Raw genomic sequence first — 25745 nt, forward strand, 5'->3', positions numbered from 1 at the left:
AGTGATTGACAAATTTGACTGCATATAAATGTCAAATTCTGTATGGTAAACAGTACCATAAACAAAGATTATATTGTACTTGGAGAAAATATCTGCAGTGCATTTGACAGACAAGAAGTTGATATAAAGATTTTTTTCCAAAGAAAGAGAAAACATAGTAACAGAAAAAGGGTAAAAAATATGAATAGGCAATTTATGGAAGAAGACGTTCAAATTATTAATAAACATAAAAATAGGTGTTGCTTAATCTCCCTAATAGTGGAATGGAAATCACAGCATCAGAGTAGAACTTTCCACCCTTAAGGTTGACAAAATTCAGAGATCTGTATAAGACACTTTTGGTAAGAAAATAGTAAAGGTAGATTCCTTCATTGCCTTTGTGAGTGTTTTTTAGCAAGTAATCTGAAGCTCTATAGTTATGCTAAGATATTCATCCCTTTGACTCAGGTAGCCCACTTTTTAATTCCTTACAGATGTCATATCAACAGTATGCTTGTGTAATTACTGTGTATACTTGCAGACTGGAATGGGTATCATCTGAGGAAATGGTTGTATATCTTACAGTTGAGCCATACTATGGAGTACTCTGCAGCTATTAAGAAGAAGTAAAGTATTGCATATAGGGTTATCATTACCATCTTTCTAAATTCCATATATATGTGTTAGTATGCTGTAATGTTCTTTATCTTTCTGGCTTACTTCACTCTGTATAATGGGCTCCAGTTTCATCCATCTCATTAGAACAACTAATAAAAATAAATGAAAAAAAAATAAAAGTTTTGCTGATTAAAAAAAAAGAAGTAAAGTAGAGCTAGATACCTCAGAGATGGCCCTGATCTATTCTTAGGGATAAAAAGTTAAGTGTAAAATCTGTGGCATGAACCCATTTTATAAAAATGGACGTAGCCCCTTAGTTGAGTATTATATTGGTTTACTAGGGCTTCCATAACAAAATACCACAGGCTATGTAACTTAAAAAGCAGAAATTTATTTTCTCACAGTTTTGGAGGCCGGAAGTCCAAGATCAAAGTGTTAGTAGATTTGGTTTCTGCTGAGCCCTCTCTCCTTGCTTAGCAGACAGTCTTCTCAGTGTCCTCACATGGCCTTTCCTCTCTGCAGGCTCACCCCTGATGTCTTTGCCTTGCTTAGAAGGACACTAGTCATAGTGGATTAAGGGCAGGACTCCACCGTCATGACCTATTTGAAGGTGAATCCTGTCTCCAAATGCAGTTACACTGGGGACTAGGGCTTCAACATATGAATTGTGGGGGACACAGTTTGATCTATATCAAGTGTGTGTTTTGTAAATGTAAGGGAGGAAGAATACAAACCAAACTCTTAACATTGGTAACTTGGGCACAGAGAGACAGAGAAACTTGTGGATATGGAGAGGGAAGATTATCCTTTTTCTTTAGAAACGTTAGTGGTATTGATTTTCTAGAAAGTATAAGTTACTAAAATTTACTGAGAAGTAGAGACTCTGAACATACAAATAGTTGTAGAAGAAATTTGAAGGTTGTTAAAGATTTCCTATTTAAAAGGTCACCATTAGGCACATAAAGCTTATGGCTAAATTCTAAGTGCTCTTCAAATTACACATAATCCTTTTGATAATCAAGCTCTTTTGGTCAATAGAAAAGGATAGATAAGTATCCTGATTAATTTTTTTTTAAATAGCATAAATTTGATATAAAAAAAGTACACACAGAGAAAACATAGAATGATTTTATCAAGTCATTTTATCACTAGCTGAATTTACAAGCTCAGTTCAGTTCAGTTGAGTTGCTCAGTTGTGTCTGACTCTACGACCCTATGGACTGCAGCACGCCAGGCTTCCCTGTCCATCAGCAACTCCCGGAGCTTAGTCAGACTCATGTCCATTGCATCAGTGATGCCATCCAACCATCTCATCCTCTGTCATCCCTTTCTCCTGCCTTCAGTCTTTCCCAGCATCAGGGTCTTTTCCATGAGCTCAGATCCCATTAAAATCGCATTTTTGGTTGGACATTTAATTGTGATTTCAGGTGACTCATTTTGTCAATTCTTTTTTGAGAGGAAGCTTGACAAATTCCTAATATATTTGCTGAAAATGTCTCCTAGTAGTGTCTGCTTTATCATCTTAAAAATTTTTTTGCATAGCAAAATTTTGCCTTGCTCTGTTTTAGCAAGTTGCACTGCCGTTCGTTGTAAAATTCTTGGCATATTTTCTTCCAGTATCTTTTTTCCTTTACTGTTTCTACCAGTTCCTCCAACTTTTGCATCTTCACTTGACTCTGCATCAATAGTATATTTTAGTTTTAAATTTGAAGGTTTGTTTATAGTTATTTTCTTAAATGAGAAAAATATATCATAATGGAAATAATAAGCACTTCAATTTAACTCCTTTTTTCAGTTTATATAGCTATCACTGTAACCTGTGCTGTATGCACAGAATATTCAAGTACACACATTACAGTGTTACACTGATGCATAGGAAAACAAAGTCATTGGAATGGAATGAATCTGTTTACGCTGACTACATCGAAAATGTGTTTATATAAAATACTAGAAGTAATATACGTGCCTGAAATGAGCACTACAGTACACATACGGTGATGCTATGGTTAAAGTGCGATGTGGTCTTATCAAAGCAACAAAATTGTGCTTCACAGAAAAGTATTTTACACTACTTCGGTTTTTTTTTTAGTTTAAAATTTTTATTAAAAAAATGTATAGAGATCCCATATACCATTCACCCAGTTTTCCCCACTGTTAGCATCTTGTGTAACCATAGTATAGGATCAAAACCAGGAAATGGACTGTGGTACAATTCACAGAACTTATTCAGATTTTTCCAATTTTCCTTGCACTCATTTGTGTGTATGAATAGTTCTATGCAATTTTATTACCTGTGTAGATTCATGTACCTACCACTACACTCAAGATATGAAACTAGCCTATCACCACAAGGCTCCCCTGTGCTACCTTATAACCACACAGCTTTGCTTTCAGTTTTAAACTTAAGTTGAAATTACTTAAAATTTTAAAAAATTGAATTTGTCACACTGCCCCATGTCATGTGCTCAGTAGCAAAATGTGGCTGATTGCCATCACATCAAACAGTGCAGGCCTAGACTTCCAATTTTACAAGCTAGCTCAAGGCTTTGAGGTAGGATGGTCACTTTCTTTTAAGGTTCTCTTACACTATTTAGTTAATTAATAGTGAAAGTCGCTCAGTTGTGTCCAGTTCTTTGCAACCCCATGGCCTATACGGTCCCTGGAATTCTCCAGGCTAGAATCTTCCCAACCCAGGGAACAAACTCAGGTCTTCCACGTTGCAGGTGAATTCTTTACCAGCTGAGCCACAATGGAAGCAGTTAATTAATTTCCTCAAAATGTGTTAGAAAAAACCACCATAAAATATTACCGTGGAAGATATATTGAAGTATTCCATTTGACAGACTAGATATTACATGATAATGTTAAGGTATTTATTGATATTTTGCTTAGAATAAACACTCTGATCCTTTGCAGAGATGAAAAAATATGTTTATTTATTATTGGAGAAATAGGATTTTATTCTAAACTAGTTTCAACTTGGTATGCAGAATTTCTGAGTGCTTGTCATATATAATCAGATCCATGGTTAGCAGTAGATGATTATAATGTAGATCGATTACTACCTAATTGTTGCAGAGAACAGGCGGGCAGTCTTATAATGCATATGATTCATCTGAGCAGTGAAAATACAATAATAATTATGTGTCATGATTTTCCCACATAGTTAGTTGAAGTAGGGTAGAATTACTTGCGCTGTTTTCTGCCCTGTCATCTTAAAATTGAAGAGTTCTAGAAAAGTAGGGAATTTGAGAATATATCTGGTGTGTGAATAGCTTCTTGTTTAAAACTTTTTCTTTTGATTTCAGATTTACCTCTTGATGCTGACCTAGAAAAGTTAAAGACATCTAAGATCACATTGGCTGAGATGCTTGGTGACATGATCTGGGAGGACCTATCTGAGTGCCTTATTAAAGATTGTTTGGTTTATTCTATCCCGACAAATAGCAGCAAGTTACAGCAGTATGAAGAGGTAAGAGCAGAGGTGTCACTGGAGGTTTGGAGAGACCACAGGCTCTTGTCAGTGTCCTTTGTTTATCTTGGAGACAGTTTGTTCTTTAAGAAAATTATTCATAAGATGTGGATGCAAATTCCCTATAACTTCATTTCTCTTCTGGGTTGCTACCTTTTGATTGGGAAGTATGCTTTCTTATTCATTATTAATATGTTTTCATTAGTAAGGTACTTTTGAAAAAGAATTGTTTTTATATTTATATCAGCTCTAGTAACTACTAGGCGACATTTTACTTTTTGGCTTCTTTCTAGTGTTTCCTCAAACACTAAAATAAGTACAGAAGTCCCCCCTTAGGTATGTTCTACGACCCTCAGTAAAGATGTGAACCTGTGGTTAGTATTGAACTGTAGATATATGTGCAGTGTTTTTTCTATACTTATGGGCAGGTAGTATATATAACACGGATATACTGTACAAATAGATGATTCATATCCTGTAGGTAAAACACAGCAGGACAATGTGATATTTCATCACACTACTGAGAACAGCACACAATTTAAAACTTCGGAATTGTTTGTTTCTTGAATTTTTCATTTATTATTTTCAGACCATAGCTGACTGTGGGTAACTGAAACCAAGGATAAGGGAGGGGGATTACTGTATATTTACATAAAAATTTGTTGCACTTTTACTAAGCAGAGTCAGAAACTCCTAATGAAGATGCTCTTCCTGATGAATTTAAATGTGTAATATTTTCTACATAGTAATGGATGGTCTGTTCTAAAACTTAAATAACCGTCTGCTCCTTGTTCTTTTCTGTACGTTGGATTTGAAATTTTAGTATTGAAAAGGAATATATGTATATAATTCTTTACTTTCTTTCTTTTTCTTGCATTTCTTTCTCAGATCATACAATCCACTGAAGAATTTGAAAATGCCTTAAAGGAGATGAGGTTTTTAAAAGGAGATACTACTGATTTGCTGAAATATGCCCGTAATATCAATTCTCATTTTGCTAACAAGAAGTGTCAGGATGTGATTGTGGCAGCTAGAAACCTAATGACCTCTGAAATTCACAACACTGTGAAGGTATGGGGGGGATGGTTATAATTTTTTACATTGCATTAGGAAGCAGCTTATTTTTGAAATGATTGTGGTAGAATGGAAGAGCATGTGACATTTGCTGAGATCATTGAGGTGAGTTATTAATTTTCTTAAACATTAGTCTTCTCATTTTGAAAGGGGTCCTAAGACCTACGTCTTTCGTAGGGTATTGTGGGATCCAGATAAGATAATGCACATAAAAGCATTGTATAAACTGAAAAAGTCTACATGAATTTAATGGATTACTGTTGTTGAAATCATAGAGTATATCAACCTATAGTTTTCTTGACTTTATCACTTGAATTTTTAGTATGCAATTTTGTGACAAGTACTGTTATATACAGAGATTATATCCTGTTGTGAAAATGTTGACTTCATTGCTTAGGCTAATAGAGGTGCTAGTTTTGAAGTTAATAAAAGGAAAAAAAAAGATACCATCTTTGTATGGTGTAAAAATTACCCGTAAAATCTGTGGACAAATTATAATTTGCATTGAGGGTAATTTACTCCTTTGACCTTAGATAACTCTGTGTATTTTTTCTGTTTTTTAAAGTATCTTGCATATATAAATTAATATTTGGCATACATAAGTGTTATTTAGATTAGAAGAAGACATAGACTGAATAACCCCTTAGAAAATTCCTCAGCCGCTTTTCTGTTACCACTGAGAGGACCATGCCCTTCTCCCCTCTGTGCTTTCTGCTTGCCCCTTTCTCCTGGGGTTACCCTGCTCTAGTGTCCACTTCAGTAAAATATTTAATTAGCCATTTGAGCTCCACAGATATTAACACATTTTGGTGTAATCTGGGAATGTTGGGGGAACTAAAATACACTCAGGGTTTTTTACATGAATGTCGCTTCTGTCACTCTTGTGCACAAAACCCAGTGGCTTCCTGTCTCATTCAGAGAAAGACCCACTCGGCTTACAGTGGCCTGCAAGGCCCTGGGTGATGCATCCCCTGTTGCCACTCTGACTGCATATCCTACGGCATTCCTCTTCAGTCACTCTTCATTTGCTAGGACAGCTTGGCTACAGAACTTTGAAACCTCTTTCCCCCTCTGCTTGGAATATTGCTGTAGACTTGCTCCCCTTCCTGATCACTATTTTACTTTTTAAGAAAAATTCATTATTTTTAAAAATATTTCCTTGGCTGCGCTGCTCAGCATGTGGAATCTTAGTTCCCCAACCAGGGATCAAACACACGCTCCCCGCCCCCGACCCCTTGCATTGGAAGCCCAGAGTCTTAACCACTGGACTACAAGGAAAGTTACTTGACCACTATTAAAATTGTAACCTCCTCCTATTTTTTTAAAATTATTTGTATATTTATTTTTATTTTTGGCTGTGCTAGGTCTTTGCTGTGTGGGCTTTTCTTTTCTCTGGTTGCAGTGAGTGGGGGCTGCTCTGTAGTTACAGTGTGTGGGCTTCTCATTGCAGTGGCTTCTCTTGTTTCAGAGCACAGGTTCTCGGCCTGCAGGCTTCAGTATTTGTGGCTTCCAGGCTCTAGAGTCCAGATTCAGTACTTGTGGTGTATGGGCTTAGTTGCTCTGCAGCATCTGGGATCTTTGTGGATCAGGGATCGAACTCATGTCTCCTGCATTGGCAGGCGGATTCTTTACCATTGGGCCACCAGGGAAGTGTGAGTCACTCAGTTGCATCTGACTCTTTGTGACCCCGTAAACTATAGCTCGCTGGGCTCCTCTCTCCATAGAATTCTTCAGACAAGAATACTGCACTGGGTAGCCGTACTCTTCTCCAGGCAATCTTCCTGACCGAGGGATTGAACCAGGGTCTCCTGCATTGTGGGCAGATTCTTTACCATCTGAGCCATCAGAGAAGCCTCCCCCTATTTCTTATACTCTTTGCTTGCTTTGTTTTTCTTTCTTCATAGCTCAGTTGGTAAAGAATCTGCCTCCAACACAGGAGACCCTGGTTCGGTTCCTGGGTTGGAAGATTTGCTAGAGAAGGGATAGGCTACCACTCCAGTATTCTTGGGCTTCTCCTGTGGCTCAGCTGGTAAAGAATCTGCCTGCAATGCGGGAGACCTGGGTTCAGTCCCTGGAGAGGGGAAGGGCTATGCACTCTGGTATTCTGGCCTGGAGAATTCCACGGACTGTATGGTCCAAGGGGTCACAAAGAGTCGGACATGACTGAGTGACTTTCACTTTCATGTTACTTATTATAAATAAATATTTTGTCTGAATTATTTATTGTTTTTCCCCGCTAGAAAATATGCTCTATGTGTGGAGGGTTGGTCTCTTTTTTTCCAGTTTGTTTTGTTCTTTACTGTTTTGTTTACTGTTGTACCTCTAGCATCAAGAATATACCTGGTGCATACTACTGTGTACTTAGTACTCAGTAAATATTTGGTAAATGATTTAATATATATCCCAATAGCTCTGCATAACTCCTTGTTATAAATAGGATTGTTACTAGATTGCTTTGTGACTCTGGGCTAAATCTTTTAGCCTTGTTGAACCTCAGTTTCCTTTTATGTAACATGACAGAATTGAACTAGATAATCTCTGAGCTCCCTATTCAACTAGTTCTAACATTCTGTAAGATTGTATTTTCCTCCCAAATATCCAAATCCTAATGATGGAGCTTCCTCTAGATCAGAGTTTCTCTGATCTAGGATGTTCAATAACATCACTAGCCTCTACCCACTCGATGCCAGTGGCACCTCCCCTGGTTGTGATATTTGTATTCTTATTGAAACGTTATAACAGCCCTATAAAATAGATGTTATTATACAAATTTTATATATAGATGGCAAGTCTGATGACTTTAATGTTTTTTTAAGACTTGAAAAAAACTTAAACTTTTTCTATCAGAAATTTTCTATAGAGTTCCAGTATGTGCTGAGCAGAGCAGCTCTTCTTGAGGTAGGAACCTGCTGCTTCTTCCTGCTTAATCTCCCCCCAACTTTTTTTTGGCTCCCAAGGCATCTTTGAGAAGCATGATTTGAAAACCATTATTTTAGTGCAATTTCTTCATATTGCAATGAGAAAATTTAGGTCAAGAGAGGTTAAATGACTTTGTTTAAAGTTAGGGTAGAAAATATCACTGATGTTTCCAGACTAGAGCCCTAGTATTCTTCCCTTCATATGTGTGTACTCAAGTTACTTTAGTCGTGTATGACTCTTCACAACCCTGTGAACTGTCACCTGCCAGCCTTCTTTGTTCATGGGCTTCTCCAGGCAAGAATACTGGAATGGATTCCCATTCCCCCCTGCAGGGGATCTTCACAGCCCATGGATCAAACCAGTGTCTCCTGCATTGCAGGCCATATTCTTTACTGCTGAGCCACCAGGAAAGCCCTGTTCTTCCCTTTAGTTTTCACCAAATCTGGGAATTCTTATTCAGTGTAAATGTAGGGAACATTTTTTGGATTTTGTTTGGAATTTTGTTTTTAAGAGCAGCATAAGCTAGCTTGAATGTGTTGTTTCTTTGGCTAAGCCAAGACATGTTTCTGATGGGAAATAATTTAATGACAGTGGAACACAGAGTCATACTGGTGTGCATTAATCCAATATTGTAATCTGAGAAAGAGGATTTTTTGAAGGTCCTTTCATTTACCTAAAATCTTGGGTCAGTTTCACAGCCTTGCTGTTTCCACCAAGAGTAAGAATGCACAGAATGAAAAGAATAGCACAGTAAAAGGGATTGCTTATTCCTTATGATATACTTTCACCCGAGATTGAGCAGCCATTAAAGTACTTCCATATTCACTCATATAATTATTCTGTTGATCCACTGCTTAATTGTGATGGAAGCGGTCAGCATCTTATTCCTCACTGTCTGCATACATCTGGATTATTCTCAGGACAATGCATTTTCTGTGTTTGACTCTTAGATTACTCCTGCTTCTAAGATAACTGTGCCAGACTTACCTTGTCCTAACGAGGACGACAAGCTACAAGTACAGAAAGTGTCCACAGCTCAGTACAATGAGGTGGCGAATTTAGAGCCTGAGAATACGTTGGACCAACATTCGTTTTCTTTGCCTACATGTCGCATCAGTGAATCTGTGAAGAAATTAATGGAACTTGCCTATCAGACTTTACTGGAGGCAACAACCAGCAGTGATCAATGGTATGAGTTCTGAGTTATCTGAACATGGCAATGACTTGGTTAAATGTGTATCTAAACTATACATTTATTAAGAAAATTAGCTGAAATTCTTTGGGTTTTCTTATCCTATTAGTTAATATTTTTTCCCCTAGAGATTCAGTATAGCACACAGGTGTGTACTGGTAATTAACTTTTACTTACAACAACGTATAGTCTTATAGCAAAGTATGAGAAATAAAATCATAAATGTGGATGGAGAAATGAGTTTGACATTAAAAATTGTTAATCACTTTTTAACCAAAAGCTCTTTAATTTTTTACTTTTAACTTTTTATTTGACTTGAATGGTATTACAGGAGAAAGCACTTGTGAAGAACTTAGAATGTTCCCTGGGAAATAATTAATACTCAGATGTTAATTAGTATTGGTGGTGGTGGTCATAGTGATATCTGTACCATCTGCTTCAGCCTAACATTCATTTTACCTTTTGAAATCTAGGTCCTAATTAATTTATATTTGAAATACTAATGTTAAGCAATAATAGTTTGTTGGGCAGCCAAAGGTAGAAGGAAAAGAATAAAATGCACCAAAGTTCTGATTTCTCCCTTTCCAGAAGATTTCTTCTAGTCAGCGTTGCATTCAAGGTACCTAAACTCGATTCCACATACTTCCATATTTGAATCTCTTTTTGTTTAGTAGGCACCTTCCCCTACTCCTGAACCAGACTGAGGAGACAACAGTAGGCTGTAGCCCAAGTTGATTGTAGAGTGGGCTTTCCAAAGCCTCTTTAGTTTAAATCTATGTGTCGTAGTTTTTTTATTTCACATTCTCATAGGAAAACAGTTTCAGTTAGAGCTTGACTTAATCAAATTGCATCTTCCAAGGGGCTTCTGAAGTTTTAATCTCCGTGTATAAACAAACCCTTTTATTTTATTCTGTTCTAGAAAGAACATGTATACTAAAATACTTCCATGATTTTAATGACTCATTATGTTCACGAGTCCATCCGGTTTTAAATATAAGGAGGAAGAAAAACGTAATACATGTAAAAGGAGTTATATACTCCTTTGGCAGAATAAGGGCTTCCATTTGGCTCAGCTGGTAAAGAATCCACCTGCAATGCAGGAGACCTGGGTTCAATCCCTGGGTTGGGAAGATCCCCTGAAGAAGGGAAAGGCTACGCGTTCCAGTATTCTGGCCTGGAGAATTCCAGGGACTGTATAGTCCATGGGGTCGCAAGAGTCGGACATGACTGAGTGGCTTCCGCTTTCACTTGGCAGAATAAATATAGGAGTGAATAGGGCCTCCTCAGTGGCCCAATGGTAAAGAATTCATTTGCCAATGCATGAGACACAGGACACGCGGATTTGATCCCTGGGTCGAGAAGGTCTCCTGGAGAAGGAAATGGTAACCCACTCCAGTATTTTTGCCTGGAAAATTCCATGGACAGAGGAGCCTGGCGGATTACAGTCCATGGTGTCGCAAAGAATTAGACATGACTGAGTGATTGAGTATGCATGCACATTTCTTTACATGGCATTTACCTGAAATATACCCGAGCAGAAGTTAGGGATGCAAGACAATTTTTCATAAGATAATACCAAGCTATAGATGTGTGTGTGTTTTTAAAAATTTACTTATTTGGCTGCACCAAGTCTTAGTTGCAGCCTGTGGGGTCTTTAATTGCAGCATGCGAACTCTTAGTTGTGGACTGTGGGATCTGGTTCCCTGACCAGGGATCTAACCCACGTCCCCTGCATTGGGGTGGCAGAGACTTAGCCAGTGGAAGTCCCACCGAACAACAGTTTTGTATACTGAATGTCTACGGACATCTTTCTCACCAAAAAATTAGTTTTAATAGGACAAACAAAAACACAACTACAACAACCCACTTTCCTATTATCAAACTTCAAACAGCAACAATGCAATGAAAATAAAATGAAATAATTTAGTCAGGTATCATAGTCATCAAGTTTCAACAGTGTTTTGGGGCATAGTGAACCATGACTAATTTTTTTAATAATTATTTGTGGAATTCCTGTGACTTACTCAGGGTACATAGTTTTAGTTAGTTTTATGTAGAAGTAAGCTCCATGAGCCTTTTATTTGCTCTGAGAGCTTTTTAATAATAATCTTTAGGTGTTCTAAGACCAGACTTAAAGGGCAAGAAATCTTGAGGTAGGATTCTCTCCTAGAAATGTTGATTCATGTCCTTGCATGGGGGTGGGGAGGAGAGAAGGTGGAGCTGAAGGCAGACTGGCCCTGACAGCATCAGTGAGTGCCTTTATTGATGCCTTGCCCTTTGCAGAGTGCACCAGTGAGCAGGTGACATTTGCTGAGGCTTAGCTCCATTTGTTGCTGAAGGGATACTCGGGGTCCTGGCAGAGCACAAATTGATAAATGGAAAAGAGGCTTTGCGTTGAAAGTCACTGTTCTTAACACTGTGAATGGGCCCAGATTTTCAGACCTGCAGTCCCGTTGGTAACTCCTGGCTGAGAATTCATTCCATCCAGAGGATGGAATGGCCACTGTTTTCAGCAGTGACCAAGGCAGCTGTAGTCTTAACTGTAGACTTGGCTTGGTCTCTTCAGCTGTAGTCTTAGTGGGGAACTCTCACTTAAGGTGCACTGACTTTGAATTTTTTTCTCATTGCCTTTATATCCTTATGCATTTCTCTTGAAACTGTGTTTTCTTTTTAGCGCTGTTCAACTTTTCTACTCAGTGAGGAATATCTTCCATTTGTTCCATGATGTTGTACCAACATATCACAAGTAAGTGCCACTGTGTCCGACTTCTATATAATATTGTAGGCTTAAAATGTTTGAGTCAGGTTAAAACAGTAACTTTATATTCCTACCTAAGATAATTGGCTGCTAAAATTCACAATACAGTGCAATAAATCATTTATAATACATGTTTAAAGTACATTAGTCATTAATAATACATTAATAAGGGTACTATAATCTGCAGGATAGTAGGTGAGACAGATTTGAAAACTTAAGAGAACTTTTACCCTATTAAAGATGGTAGGCATTTTCAAAACTCTCACTTTACTTGGTTACAAAACAAAAAGTTCATCCATTGCTCCATATTGCTATCTAATAAACATCCCACATTTTTTCCTTGGCATTCATAGCTTTGCAGACTTAATACCAGGTGGCACTAGTGGTAAAGAATCTGCCTGCCAATTCAGGATACTTAAGAGATGCCGGTTTGATCCCTGGGTTGGGAAGATCACCTGGAGGAGGGTATGGCAACTCATTCCAGTGTTCTTGCCTGGAGAATCCCATAGACAGAGGAGCCTGGTGGGCTATGGTCCATAGGGTTGCAGAGAGTTGGACATAACTGAAGTGACTTACAGCAGACACACACAGCTGCTCTTTTTAGTGATCTTAGGCTGTATTTACCTCACATCTTGGATTTTTTTAAAAGTTTCTTTTAATATTAATCTGATAAGTTAATATTTAAGCCTCCAGGAGTTCTCTTTATCATCCAAATAAAGTGTTTCGGATGACTTTATAGATATTTTAAATAATATGTCAGCAAAGCTATTCCTTAAGTCAGGAACTCTGGTTTCAAAGAAAAGGTCAGTTTAATGTTTATAGTGTTTTTTAGTTCAGATTTTTGAACAATTGAGATTTTTTAAGTAGGTCCAGTTATTTTGTTCTAAAAGACCACTTATTTATTGTAAGCTTATTATTTTTATTTGTATTCTCTTTGCTGTGGCTTAAAACTTTTATTTCACTTTCTACTTAGTTAAGTAAAGGAAAAGAGGAAACATCTTCAGGTCAGTTACTAGCCATGTCTTTGGGGAGTCAAAGACAGTTGGCTTAGGGCTCTTTGTGCTTAGAAACATTTTTCACACTGGTGTGGAGTTAGATTTGCCATTTCCCCCCTTTGTATGATCTGAGAACTTTATGCTAGACCAGTGGTTTACAAACTTAAGTGTGTTTCAGAATCACCAGGAAACTTTGGTAGGATACAGATTACCAGATTTCATGCTCCAGATATCTGATTCAGTAGGGCTGGAGTAATGTTGTTTGGTCACTGAGTTATGTCCAACTCTTTGAGACCCCATGGACTGCAGCATGCCAGGCTTCCTGGTCCTTCACTATCTCCCAGTTTGTTCACATTCATGTCCATTGAGTCAGTGATGCTGTCCAGCCATCTCATCCTCTGCCACACCCTTCTCCTCCTGCCCTCAATCTTTCCCAGCATCAGGGTCTTTTCCAGTGAATTGGCTCTGCACATCAGGTGGCCAGAGTATTGGAACTTAAACTTCAGCAACAGGGTTGGGATAAAGCCTAGACTTTTTAACAGATTTCCAGGTGATTCTGCTGTTTTCTTGCCAGGGGACCACACTTTCAGAACCACTGTTCTAGATTAGTGTTCTCAGTTTTGGCAGTATTTTAGACTCTTTCATGGACCTGTGAGAATATATATATTTGCTTAGGCCCTAATTCTAGAGATGTTGATGTATAGGTGTGATTTAAGACTCAGACATCTCTGTTTTCTAAAGCCCTGTGATGATTGTGATGTGTAGCCCAAAGTGAGGACAACTGTCTTAGGTTGTTAGTTTCCAACTTTGTGTATTCTGGCCTGACATGGAATGGCCAAACCAGGAAGTTTAATTGAATGACTGCAAGTGGATATGTAGCAGAAGTTTAAGACAAGCTCTCTTCTCAGGCTAGGTAGATAACACTAATATGTGCAGAAGAATTAAAACAGTGATTTTTAATCTTTTATAAAAATTTAAAATCACCTGGTGGGATTTTAAACATATAAATGCCCTGATTTCACTCAGAGGTTGTGTTTTGTTTGGAGAGTGAAGTCTAAGCACCTATATATTTAAACTTTCTCAGATGACTCTAATCTGCAGCCACTTTTGAAAACTAGTGAGTTGGAAAATAATTAAGTGCTTCATTGTATAAATGAAATAGGAGTTTGGAGAAAGAGGAAGCAAACCTGTATTGCCACAGACTTATCAGTGTTAAATTTTAAGGGAATTATGTATAGCTATTCTAGATTTCTAGTACAAAGAGTTGACAGAGGTAAACATCCATTCCCTTGCTCTTTTTTCTTGTTAATCACTGGGTTAGTTTTATTGGATAAGGTCTCATGCAGGCAGAACAAACTCACTGCGTGGGAGTGGGAGCAATGAGTTTACATCTTGTTACAGCATTTATACAGCAGACAATGATTAATAACCGAGAAAGTCGTTAGAAGAGCCAACTTCAATAACAGGTGATTTCTTTCTTTTCTTTCACTTCCTCCTGACCTAGGGAGAACCTTCAAAAACTGCCACAGTTGGCTGCCATTCACCACAACAACTGCATGTATATTGCTCACCACTTGCTAACCCTCGGGCATCAGTTCAGGTTGCGTCTTGCCCCCATTCTCTGCGATGGCACTACTACTTTTGTGGACCTTGTACCTGGCTTCCGGAGACTTGGTAATGATGCCTTAAATGTAGGAAAGCATTCTGATAATGCAACTTATCAGACTAGTATCTTTATAATTTACAAATAAGACCTGTTCGAAATTAGATGGTGGTCCCTGAGCTATATTGGAAGAGAAAGGGCATTTAATTTGCAGGTGTTCCCTGTTATATAGCTTTATGAAGTGAATGCAATCTTTTGAAAGCATTACTTTTTCATGACATGATTCTGTGGTACATTAGAGTTCCAAAATGCATTGCTGGTGTGTGGTGAATTCACCAAATTAGAGTTATGTCAGTAGAGTGACATGTCCTAAGAGGTGTAGTGTGACAGCCGTTAGCATTGTTTGTAAGAGTCACTCATGTCAGTGCTTATTCGTTTCCAAAACCTCAAACCAGCTCCCTTCTCTTCTACTTCCCTTAGCTTTACTTCTGATTATTAAAAATCAAAAGAAATATGGGATATCAGTATGTTTACTATAATGATAGCCTAAGAAAGGCAGAGAATCTGTATCATTTACTTAGCTTTTCAATTCCTGACTTTCCCCTGAGGTAGTGTAGAGAAATAAGCAGTGGCTTCTACTGTATATGTAGTCTTTCTTATCTGATTCTGGACAGACTGTTGAAAAAAGTTCGCTGTTCTGAGGATGGGCTTGGAGGGACTGGCTGATGTATTAGAAGTGGTGTTTTTATTTATCGTAACCTTATGTTAACCGTAAGTAGCCACCTTATGTTAACTAACAAGCAATTGTTTTCAAATAGGCAAAAACAGATATTTGGTTCCTGCTTGTCTCTCCTCCTCCACCCTGAGTGTAACTGAACAATGCTCAGAATTCTTTATTCTCTTTTCTCGTCATAGGGACCGAGTGTTTTCTGGCCCAGATGCGGGCACAGAAAGGAGAACTTCTGGAAAGATTATCAAGTGCTAGAAACTTTTCAAACATGGACGATGAGGACAATTATTCTGCAGCAAGTAAAGCAGTGCGGCAGGTGGGGAGCTGTTGTTAACTCTGCAGTTCGTGCTCTTTCTTTAGATGCTTCCTGCTTATTTTTAAGCAGCAAAGCATACGTGGCAGGTAGTTCAGTTGATTCCCCACAAGTCCCTGTGGAAATGTGGCCACCTTTTCTAGTCACATTGATGACCTTTCCTTTCCCCTGCCCCACCAAGTCAATAGGAAGCTGTCTTCCCATCAAGCCAGTAGTGCGTCTCGTTATCTAATAAGCCTGCCATCCTAAGTATTGGCTTGGCCAAAAAGTTCGTTTGGGTTTTCCTGTAAGAGGTTGCAAAAAACCCAAATGAGTTTTTTGACCAACTCTGTTTTAACCCATAAACTTTGAGAAGTTTGAAATACTAGCTTTCATCTTTAAAAAAAATGCTTCTCTCTCTTAAGTGACTTACCTTTTTACTCCAGTTTTCCTGTCAACAGGGTAAGTATTTTTCATCAAGCAAGGATATCACTAGGGTGAAATATTTGAGAAACATGACTTCTGAATGGCTTTACATCACTTTTATGTAACACTTTTTCTTCCACACACACAGGAATGGTAAATGTAAATCTACAATTTAGAAAATGTAAGTTGTAAGAAAAATGTGAGTTGCAAGGAAAATGTGAGTTGTAACAACGTCTGTTTCATGTAAAGATCTGTATTTTTCTGACAGGTACTGCACCAGCTAAAGAGACTCGGAGTTGTGTGGCAGGACGTCCTGCCGGTGAACATATATTGCAAGGCTATGGGGACTTTACTCAACACAGCGGTTTCTGAGATCATTGGCAGGATCACTGCCCTGGAGGTAAGGGCCATTCGATGCTTCTCCAGACCTGAGCTGCAGTTGTTCTTCCAGGTGATGTTGATGTCTCATTTTTAGTCAACACAGATGTAGAAGAAATTGTTCGTGTCTCATCTCTAAGTCATTGTACTGTTATTTTCTTACTTTTGTCTTAATTCTGTTTTGCTGGAGTCTTGCTAATCTCTGTCCTTCATACCTATCTAAGAAAGTAGGATCATATGGCTTACGCCACCTGGCATCTGTAAACTATGAGTGAGGAGCCTGGAAATGGGGCAGTTCTCCCAAAATACAGAGTGTGAGGTTGTATACTTAATAAGTAGGTGGACTGGAGACTTTAGTTTAGGAAGATGAGATGCAGCCTTGAGCAAGTGCCACTTTACCAGCACCCTGTTGACGTTGGGACTGTATGTGAGATCCTGCAGGAAAGTTGCCTGAACTCTGCGAGCTGAGTATAGATTGGCTAAACCCCTGTAATAGGAGTCCCTGCTTTGCAGCACTCTGCCCCACTTTCTACTGGAGAAACGAATTCTTTCATGCAGGCAAATGAAATTACCGACGATCTGTTGAAACCTATTGCATGTCACTCTAGCTTTGGGAGTATTGTCAGAATTGATGAGATCAGTAAGGTCTGCTAAATTGGTTGGAAAACATCTTGCTGCCACTGACCCCCTGAATAACATGCACCAAAGATCTCCTTTTTTCTTACCACTAAACTGGTCTAATTCTGTTCTGTCGTGTTCCCTTTGTGCAAAATCAGGACATCTCTACTGAAGACGGTGACAGATTGTATTCCTTGTGCAAAACAGTGGTGGATGAAGGACCTCAAGTATTTGCACCTCTGTCTGAAGAAAACAAGAATAAGAAATACCAAGAAGAGGTTCCAGTCTACGTGTCAAAATGGATGCCATTCAAAGAACTGATGATGATGCTACAAGCCAGTTTGCAAGAAATTGGGGATCGGTGGGTGAAACCCTTCTGTAGGATTTATTTATGTCTTCACAACTATAGAAGACTGTTAGTGCTATTGAAGGCGGTGCTTTCCTCTGTTTCCTAATGCTACGCAGGAGAGTTTCATATTGAGTACCAGTAACTGGGGTCTGCGTGGCCTGTTGTAGTGTGGATCTCATGACCACTGTCTCATATTTGATATTGTAAGGACTTCTTGCTTCTATTATTTTTGTCTTGAGCATGTTGTTTAGTCATGCTCTACAGATAGATGATCTTGTACTGCTTGCACTTACAAGAAGTACAACCTTCTGACACCTAGATGGAAATTCTTGCCCTTTTTAACCAACAGTGGATGCATTTTAAGATTGATTTTGATGTTAATGGAGAAGTGACTTTTACCTGTAAGAACAGTCAGCATCAAACCACTGTTTGTGTGAGCAGCAGTTTTTCTGCAGGGATTCAGTCCCACACACATAGAAAGGACTCATCTTTCCGTAAATACAGTGGATGTTGTTTTCTCTCAGCTCCATCAGGTAACATTGCTGTGCTCCGTAATTGCATGCTTTGTTGTATCCTATTGAGTGTGTGAAGGTCGCTGATACTGTGCAAAACAGGATAAATACTGGCTAGTTGCATATCCATGGATGCTTTAATTATTGTCTTGGTATATGATTAACAAGCAGACATGACCTTGCATAGAGAATGCACTGAATAGGTGTTGAGGTTCATATCCATCTCTGTAGCTACTTGTCTAGCTGCTTTACGTTGGTTGATTACAGATGCCCAAGTGTATTAGACTAGCTGTCCTCGATGTGTCTGAATTGTTCCCAGCAAATACTATTCATTCTTAAACAAGGTAAATGAGATTTTTACTTGAAAAAACAAAATCACCTCAGAAGACCTCTAACTGCACTTAGTACAAACTTCAATTGATTCATCTGTTATTTACAAATCCTTGGTGGGTTATGTCTTCAGATAAGACTCCAGAGGGCAGCAGATGAGAGATTTTGTTTCTGCTGTTAAAAGGGCCCTCTTGCAGCTCAAGAATGATCATTAATTCTTTGTTATGAGAACAGTTATAATACTGATATATCTCAGCTTCTTTTCTTCCGCTTAGGAAGATGTTCTTCCTCCCAGAGATTTCAGTAGATATAAGGATAATAACTAACTGAGAAAATATTTTTTTACCAAAGAAACTATCTTCAGTTGTGTAGTTTAAACATTTAAAAATTAAAATATATACCTGTGAAGGAGTACAGTATATAACATATTCACAAGTCTAAAGAACAAAAGAGTAAAATAAATGTTTGCATACCTACTACCCAACTTAAGAAAAAGATGATCATTACCTTTGAAGACCCTTATGTGCTGTTCTCTAAATGGTCCCCCCACCCCCAGAGGTAACTGTCTTGAATTTTGTGTTATCTCCTTGCTTTTCTTTATAGTTCTACCACATTTGTACGTATCCCTAAATATAAATTTTAGACTTGCCTGTTTTTGAACTTCCTGTTAATAGAATCTTCTATAACTTGCTTCTTTTGATTAGAGAATTCATTCATGAAAGTATGTGTAGCTATAGTTCATATGCACTGCTGTATCATATTCTGATAATAGTCATAGTTTTTTAAAAAGTTATGATTAACATATTAGATTACTTTCAGGTTTAAAACATAGTGATTTGCTATCTTTATACATTATGAAATGATCTTCACAGTAATATCAGTTACCATCCATCACCAAAGTTGTTACAATATTGACTGTATTCCTTATGGGTACGTTACATCCCTGTGACTTATTTATCTTATAGCTGCATATTTCATAGTTTATTTATTCTGTTGTTTCACATATTCACCAGTATTTGGTATTATCAGACTTTAAAATTTTTCCTAGGCTAGTTGCTGTGAAATGGTAGCTCAGTGTCCTTTCAATTTATATTTCCCTAAATTCTAATGACATTGAGCATCTTTTTAGTGATCTTTTTTTTTTCTATTATAAAATGCGTATTTATTTTTTTTTATATTGGAAAATCTGTGCTTTTTTGTGGAAGTATAGTTGATGCATAATATTATTAAGTTACAGGTGCCCAATATGGTGATTCAGTTTTTAAAGGTTATACTCCCTTTAGTTATTATTGACTCTGTTCCCTGTGTTGTACAATGTATCCTTGTAATTTATTTTATTAGTTTGTACCTCTTAGTTCCCAACCTCTAAATTCCCTCTCCGCACTGGTAACAACTGGTTTTTATTCTGTCTGTGAGCTGTTCATATTTTTTTCCCTTTATTCTACTGATTTTTTTTTGTGTGATTTTAAATGTATTATTTTGTGCCTCTTCTTTGTCGGTTAAAATGTGCTGCCTGTGGTTCACTTTTTAAAATAGTTACAGTTATATTTCTCTATATAACCCTGTGAGCATTGGTCCTAATTGTCAAGTTTAAACGGGCTTACTGAGTATAGAATAAGGGAGAAGTGTTTATCTTTCTAACTTGGTCCCTTCATCAGTCTATGCTGATACAAAAATGCAGCCAAGAAGCAGAAGATGTTGAAGATACTGAGTGGTAGACTCATAAAGAAGGGGGGAAATACCAGAATTTGTTTTATTTCCATTTTAACACATTATTGAATCAATGTCACTTATATAACAAATCATCGGCCACAGGCAGTAGTTTCTGCAAAAATCCCCTGGTCAATAATGAGTTAAATAAGCACATGTTTGGAATCAAGTAAGCAATTTAAAAACTTTGCTTATACTTAATAGGAAATAGAAATTGTATTTTTTTATTTTGCAGGTGGGCAGATGGAAAAGGGCCCTTGGCAACTGCATTCTCTTCCAGTGAAGTAAAAGCTTTAATTCGTGCCTTGTTCCAGAACACAGAAAGAAGAGCAGCCACCCTTGCTAAGATTAAATAGTTCCATCTTCCTGAGAAGGCCATGTCTTGACCAGGTGGATTCCTCTTGGCGTAATCACTCCTTTAAAGACTTCTTGGAATCACTGATATGTTGTGGAAGTTTGATTTCACCCAAGAACGCCTTACCTCCTGGCCTGTATGATAAGATGTCAAATGAAGTACCTCAAGTTGTTGACTTTTCAGCCACCCTCCCATGATAAAAAAAACTCCAGGGTGACATTATTTCATGTTGCTCCCAGGGTCTCGGGACTGTATCCATTGAAAATATAAGCTCTGGCCTTGGATCAAGGAATCCGGGACATTCCAAGAGTCAGGATAAAGAATTTGTGAGGGATGGGAGATTTATTTTGGAGGGCAAGGGAACTATATTTGGTCTCTTGGGAATTAAAGAGACTGCCTTTAATATTTCTTTCCAATAAATAATAATTTTCAGAGTTATGGGTGAGTGTTTTTAATAATATGGGAACTTAACAAAGGAGGCCATCAAGTTTTCCTATCTTTTGTGCCATTCTTTTTATTGACATTTATGATCCTCCCAGAGGACTCACTGACTTATCTTCTTTCTTCATGATACTGTCTGATAATTTCTCAACATTCTTAGGACCCCTAAGACTTTCTTTTAGTATAAATTTTTGGCACTTTTTGCTGTTTCAACTAAATGCTTTTTTTTTTTCTGACCTTGCACACGACTTGTGGGATCTTAGTTCCCTGACCAGGGATTGAACCCAGGCCCTAGGCAGTGAAAGTGCAGAGTCCTAACCTGTGGACTGCTGGGGAATTCTCAGACTAAATTCTATTTTTTAAATTGGATTTTCTTTTCTTCTTCTTCTTCTTCTTTTTTTTTTTTTTTGTCTTCTCAAATTCCACTGTTTCTGTACCTCTCAGATGGCAAAGGTTTTAAATTGCGTGTGCCTTCGGTAGGTACGTGCTGTGAGGCGCAACTCTGGGTTCTGCAGCCTAATCCTTTATTTGGTGAACATGGTTAATCCTGCAGCTCAACTTTCTGCGTTTGTAACTCTGCAACCATTGGAGGTTTATATTAGATTGAAGTTATTCTCTGTAGAACTCTGGGTTGTATCTCTTCATGCAGAGCTATGATTTCCTCTTGTGAAAAGAGGGAGAGGAGTGTTGCCTGTGTGCGCCTCAGAGAAGGTGCTGTCTGGAGGAAGTTTTCAGTGTAGTGGTCTGCTTCCTCGGGCTTCAGCCCCCAGTCCCCGGCACGCATAGAATAAACTGCCTTCAGTTATTCCAGCTTCCCCTTGTTCTTAGTTCGGGCTCAGCCCCTAGACATTCTGGCTGCTTAGTTTTCCTTTTACCTGTTTAGAGGTCATAGAATAATGAGTTAGAAAGAAGGCTGGTGTTTTTTTATCAGAGAACTCAGCTGTGGTTGATGACAACCTATTTATTTATACTCAACATACCCTATTATGACAACACACAGAAAAAAGATGCCTGAACCAACTCTAGTTTTTTTTAAGAACAAAGAAGTTGTCTTCCTTGAGAGAGGGGGACGGGACCGTTTTCACAGATGAAGAAAATAACTGTTTTTGAAAATCCACACAATTTGAGGTAGCATTCTTTTTTTCAGTGATGAAGAGAATGGGGAACTAAGGACAGAACTGAAATACATGAATTACAGGACTGTTAACACACAATAGCAGATTTCTTTTGTTCGTAGAAGCTATTCCTGCTGCTTGACAGGTGTAGCAATTGAGGGGTGGGATCTCTTATAACTGAATAGCGTGCTCCTCATCCCATCCCTCCCCCTGCCATTAGCACAAAAAACTGCATCACAATTCTTCTGAGGCTGGGTAGACTCCATCCCTCAGCATTTGTTCCTCTAAAGAATATTCTGTATGTTATATCACACAGAGCAGGCAGACTCCAATTGCCAAGGCAGTGAACAACTGGTGTTTAAGGGAATATTCGTTCTGTTCAGAGATCTCTGGTCAGAGATCTGCTCAGCCATCTGACTGAGCAACATGGGAGTAGGGTCTTGTAGCTCTTACTGGGACCCTGAAGGTAACTATTCTGATTGGGAACCTAGGATGGACTGGGAGGCGAACCTTCTTCCTCTAGAAAGAGTGTGGATTATGGGAGTAAGAGGATTTTTTTTTTTAAGATTTTTTTAAAAAATGTGGACCACTTTCAAAGTCTTTATTGAACTTGTTACAGTGTTGAACTTCTGTTTTATGTTTTGGGTTTTTTTGGTCAGGAGGCATGTGGGATTTTAGTTCTCCTACCGGGAATCAAACCTGCACCCCCTGCATTGGAAGGCAAAGTCTTTTTTTTTTTTTCCCCATTTATTTTTATGGAAGGCAAAGTTTTATAACTGGACTGCCAGGGAAGTCCCAGGGGGTAAAGGAACTCTAGAGGCTTGACTCATGTGTCTGTAGGTCAACGAGAAGAAGCCTCTTTCCAGATTATACCCAGAACTATACCAATGACAGGGAAATGAAATTCCAGAAAGGATCTCCAAGGTTTTAGTAAAAAGGAAAGTTTTTCTTAAAAAAGGCAACCCCCCGAGATAACTCGATAGTGGTTCTGTTGCAGTGTGGATCCTGAATTGTTGGTGACCCATGCACGGTCACTTTTGCATCGGATTCTCTCTGAAATGGGGATCCTCCAGATGGCACTCTCTGCTCAGGCCTACAAGCAGCACAAGGCATCTAGTCCTGGTCTGTGGGAACTGAGGCCGAGGAGCTTGTCCATTCCACCCTGGGCTTTTCTGGCCTTGGTCAGCCCAGGAAGGTGGTTCAGACTCTGCGTGAATCTGTTTTATAAACGGTGACATACCACTAAACAATCACTTGTGGATAGATCAAACAGTATTTTCTTTGACTAATAACATTGTTAAAAAAAAGATGTGGGCTTCCCTAGTGGCTCAGTGGTAAGGAATCTGTCTGCACTGCAGGAGACACGAGTTTGATCTGTGGGTCGGGAAGATCCCCTGGAGGAGGAAATGGCAACCCACTCCAGTATTCTTGCCTAGAGAAATCCCAGGGACAGAGGAGCCTGGTGGACTGCAGTCCAGGGGATCGCAAAGAGTCAGACATGACTGAGGGAGCATGCACGCATTCTATTGTTTATTCGATTTCCTATGATGATGTCTATCTTCTGAAAGTTCTGAGAGATACACATACCTCCTCTGGGGATGTTTTTGTTATAAGAAAACTGGCCCAAAGGAGTAATTTGCCCAAGTTCCACAGCTAGTTTGTGCCATCTAGAAACGAAGGCATGTATAGGAGTGACTTAGCAAAGGGAGGTAGCTGTAAATTCAGGAAGGCATAAGGCTATTGAACATGGCCTCACACACAAAAAGTCATGGCACAAAGTAGTCTTTTTAAATTGGGTTTTGGTTTTGCGATAACTTCCTCCTAAAAATAGACATTTTGCTAAAGCCTAAAATTTCCTGAAAGTTACAAAGCCCCAATTTTGAGAAGTTTTTCAATTATATGGTTTAGACAGACATTCCTCTCCTTGTCATGAGAAGTTTGGTTGAGAAGTTTGTGATGTCACATAATATAACTGGAGCTAGCCTTAGATGTCTCGAAACCGTGTTATGAAATCTCTGCTTTGAGTTTGGGGGGGAGGGCAATGATGCTGATGAGCTATGTATAAGTTCTGCACTCCTCCTCAGGAATCAGAGTGCCCCAGATTTCTTGTGTAGTGTGAGAGAGCCAGGTGGGAGTGGATAGGTCTTAGCTACACCTGCCACTGAAGAAGACTCTAGTACCAGGGCTACTCCCTCCCTTGTCTCAGCTTTACAAGTGGTCCTAACACTCCCTACATCGATTCTACTTACATTTACTGGGTGCAGGCATTACTCAAGTCACTGAACAATGCCCTCCTCAGAAAAACCCCACAAAGATTTCCTGTTTCTCTGGAGTTTCAAATTCTGGTGCTAAGAGATAGATTTATTCATAGTGATGCCTTAGGAAGAATCACTGTGAACAAAGCTAGTGGAGGTGATGGAATTCCAACTGAGCTAGTTCAAATCCTAAAAGATGATGCTGTGAAAGTGCTGCATTCAGTATGCCAGAAAATTTGGAAAACTCAGCAGTGGACACAGGACTGAAAAATGTCAGTTTTCATTCCGATCTGTAAGAAAGGTAATGCCAAAGAATGTTCCAACTACTGCACAATTGTACTCATCTCACACGGCAGCAAAGTTATGCTCAAAATTCTCCAAGCCAGGCTTCAACAGTGCGTGAACCAAGAACTTCCAGATGTTCAAACTGGGTTTAGAAAAGGCAGAGGAACCAGAGATCAAATTGCCAACATCCGTTGGATCATAGAAAAAGCAAAAGAATTTCAAGAAAAACATTGACTTCTGCTTTATTGATTACAGCAAAGCCTTTGACTGTGTGGATCACAACAAACTGTGGAAAAATTTTCAAGAGATGGGAATACCAGACCACCTTACCTGCCTCCTGAGAAATCTGTATGCAGGTCAAGAAGCAACAGTTAGAACTGGACATGAAACAACAGACTAGTTCCAAACTGGGAAAGGAATATGTCAAGGCTGTATATTGTTATCCTGCTTATTTAATTTATATGCAGAGTACATCATGAGAAATGCTGGGCTGGAAGAAGCACAAGCTGGAATCAAGATTGGGAGAAATATCAATAACCTCTGATATGCAGATGACACCACCCTTATGGCAGAAAGTGAAGAAGAACTAAAAAGCCTCTTGATGAAAGTGAAAGAGGGGAGTGAAAAAGTTGGCTTAAAACTCAACATTCAGAAAACTAAGATTATGGCATCTGGTTCCATCACTTCATGGCAAGTAGATGGTGAAACAGTGGAAACAGTGGCTGACTTAATTTTCTTGGGCTCCAAAATCACTGCAGATGGTGACTGCAACCATGAAATTAAAAGATACTTGCTCCTTGGAAGAAAATCTGTGACCAACCTAGACAGCATATTAAAAGCAGAGACATTACTTTACCAACAAAGTTTCATCTAGTCAAAGATATTGTTTTTCCAGTATGGAAATCAATACTCATATGGATTTAGAGTTGGACCATAAAAAAGCTGAGTGCCAGAGAATTGATGCTTTTGAACTGTGATGTTGGAGAAGACTGTTGAGAGTCCCTTGGCCTGCAAGGAGATCAAACCAGTCCATCCTAAAGGAAATCAGTCCTGAATATTCATTGGAAAGACTGATGCTGAGGCTGAAACTCCAATACTTTGGCCACCTGATGGGAAGAAGTGACTCCTTAGAAAAGACCCTGATGCTGGGGAAGATTGAAGGAACGAGAAGGGGATCACAGAGGACGAGATGGTTGGATGGCATCACCGACTCAATGGACATGAGTCTGAGTAAGCTCTGGGAGTCAGTGATGGACAGGGAAGCCTGGCATGCTGCAGTCCATGGGGTCTCAAAGAGCCAGACACAATTGAGCGACTGAACTGAACTGAACTGAAAGAG

General features: G+C 38.8%; 1 protein-coding gene across 1 annotated transcript in view; it reads left to right on the forward strand.

Annotated features, from left to right (window-relative positions):
- The window catches only part of ZW10 (zw10 kinetochore protein), a 34187-nt gene extending 13439 nt beyond the window's left edge, over positions 1–20748 (forward strand). The window contains exons 8-16 of the mRNA XM_065945184.1: positions 3906–4069; positions 4958–5140; positions 9013–9251; positions 11929–12000; positions 14512–14681; positions 15526–15656; positions 16327–16458; positions 17213–17415; positions 20191–20748. Coding sequence (XP_065801256.1) covers positions 3906–4069; positions 4958–5140; positions 9013–9251; positions 11929–12000; positions 14512–14681; positions 15526–15656; positions 16327–16458; positions 17213–17415; positions 20191–20311 — 1415 coding nt within the window. The 3' untranslated portion in view covers positions 20312–20748. The remainder of the gene's footprint in view (positions 1–3905; positions 4070–4957; positions 5141–9012; positions 9252–11928; positions 12001–14511; positions 14682–15525; positions 15657–16326; positions 16459–17212; positions 17416–20190) is intronic.
- The last annotated feature ends 4997 nt before the right edge of the window (positions 20749–25745 follow it).

The sequence above is a fragment of the Muntiacus reevesi genome, chromosome 9, assembly GCF_963930625.1.
Source record: "Muntiacus reevesi chromosome 9, mMunRee1.1, whole genome shotgun sequence".
NCBI lineage: Eukaryota > Metazoa > Chordata > Mammalia > Artiodactyla > Cervidae > Muntiacus > Muntiacus reevesi.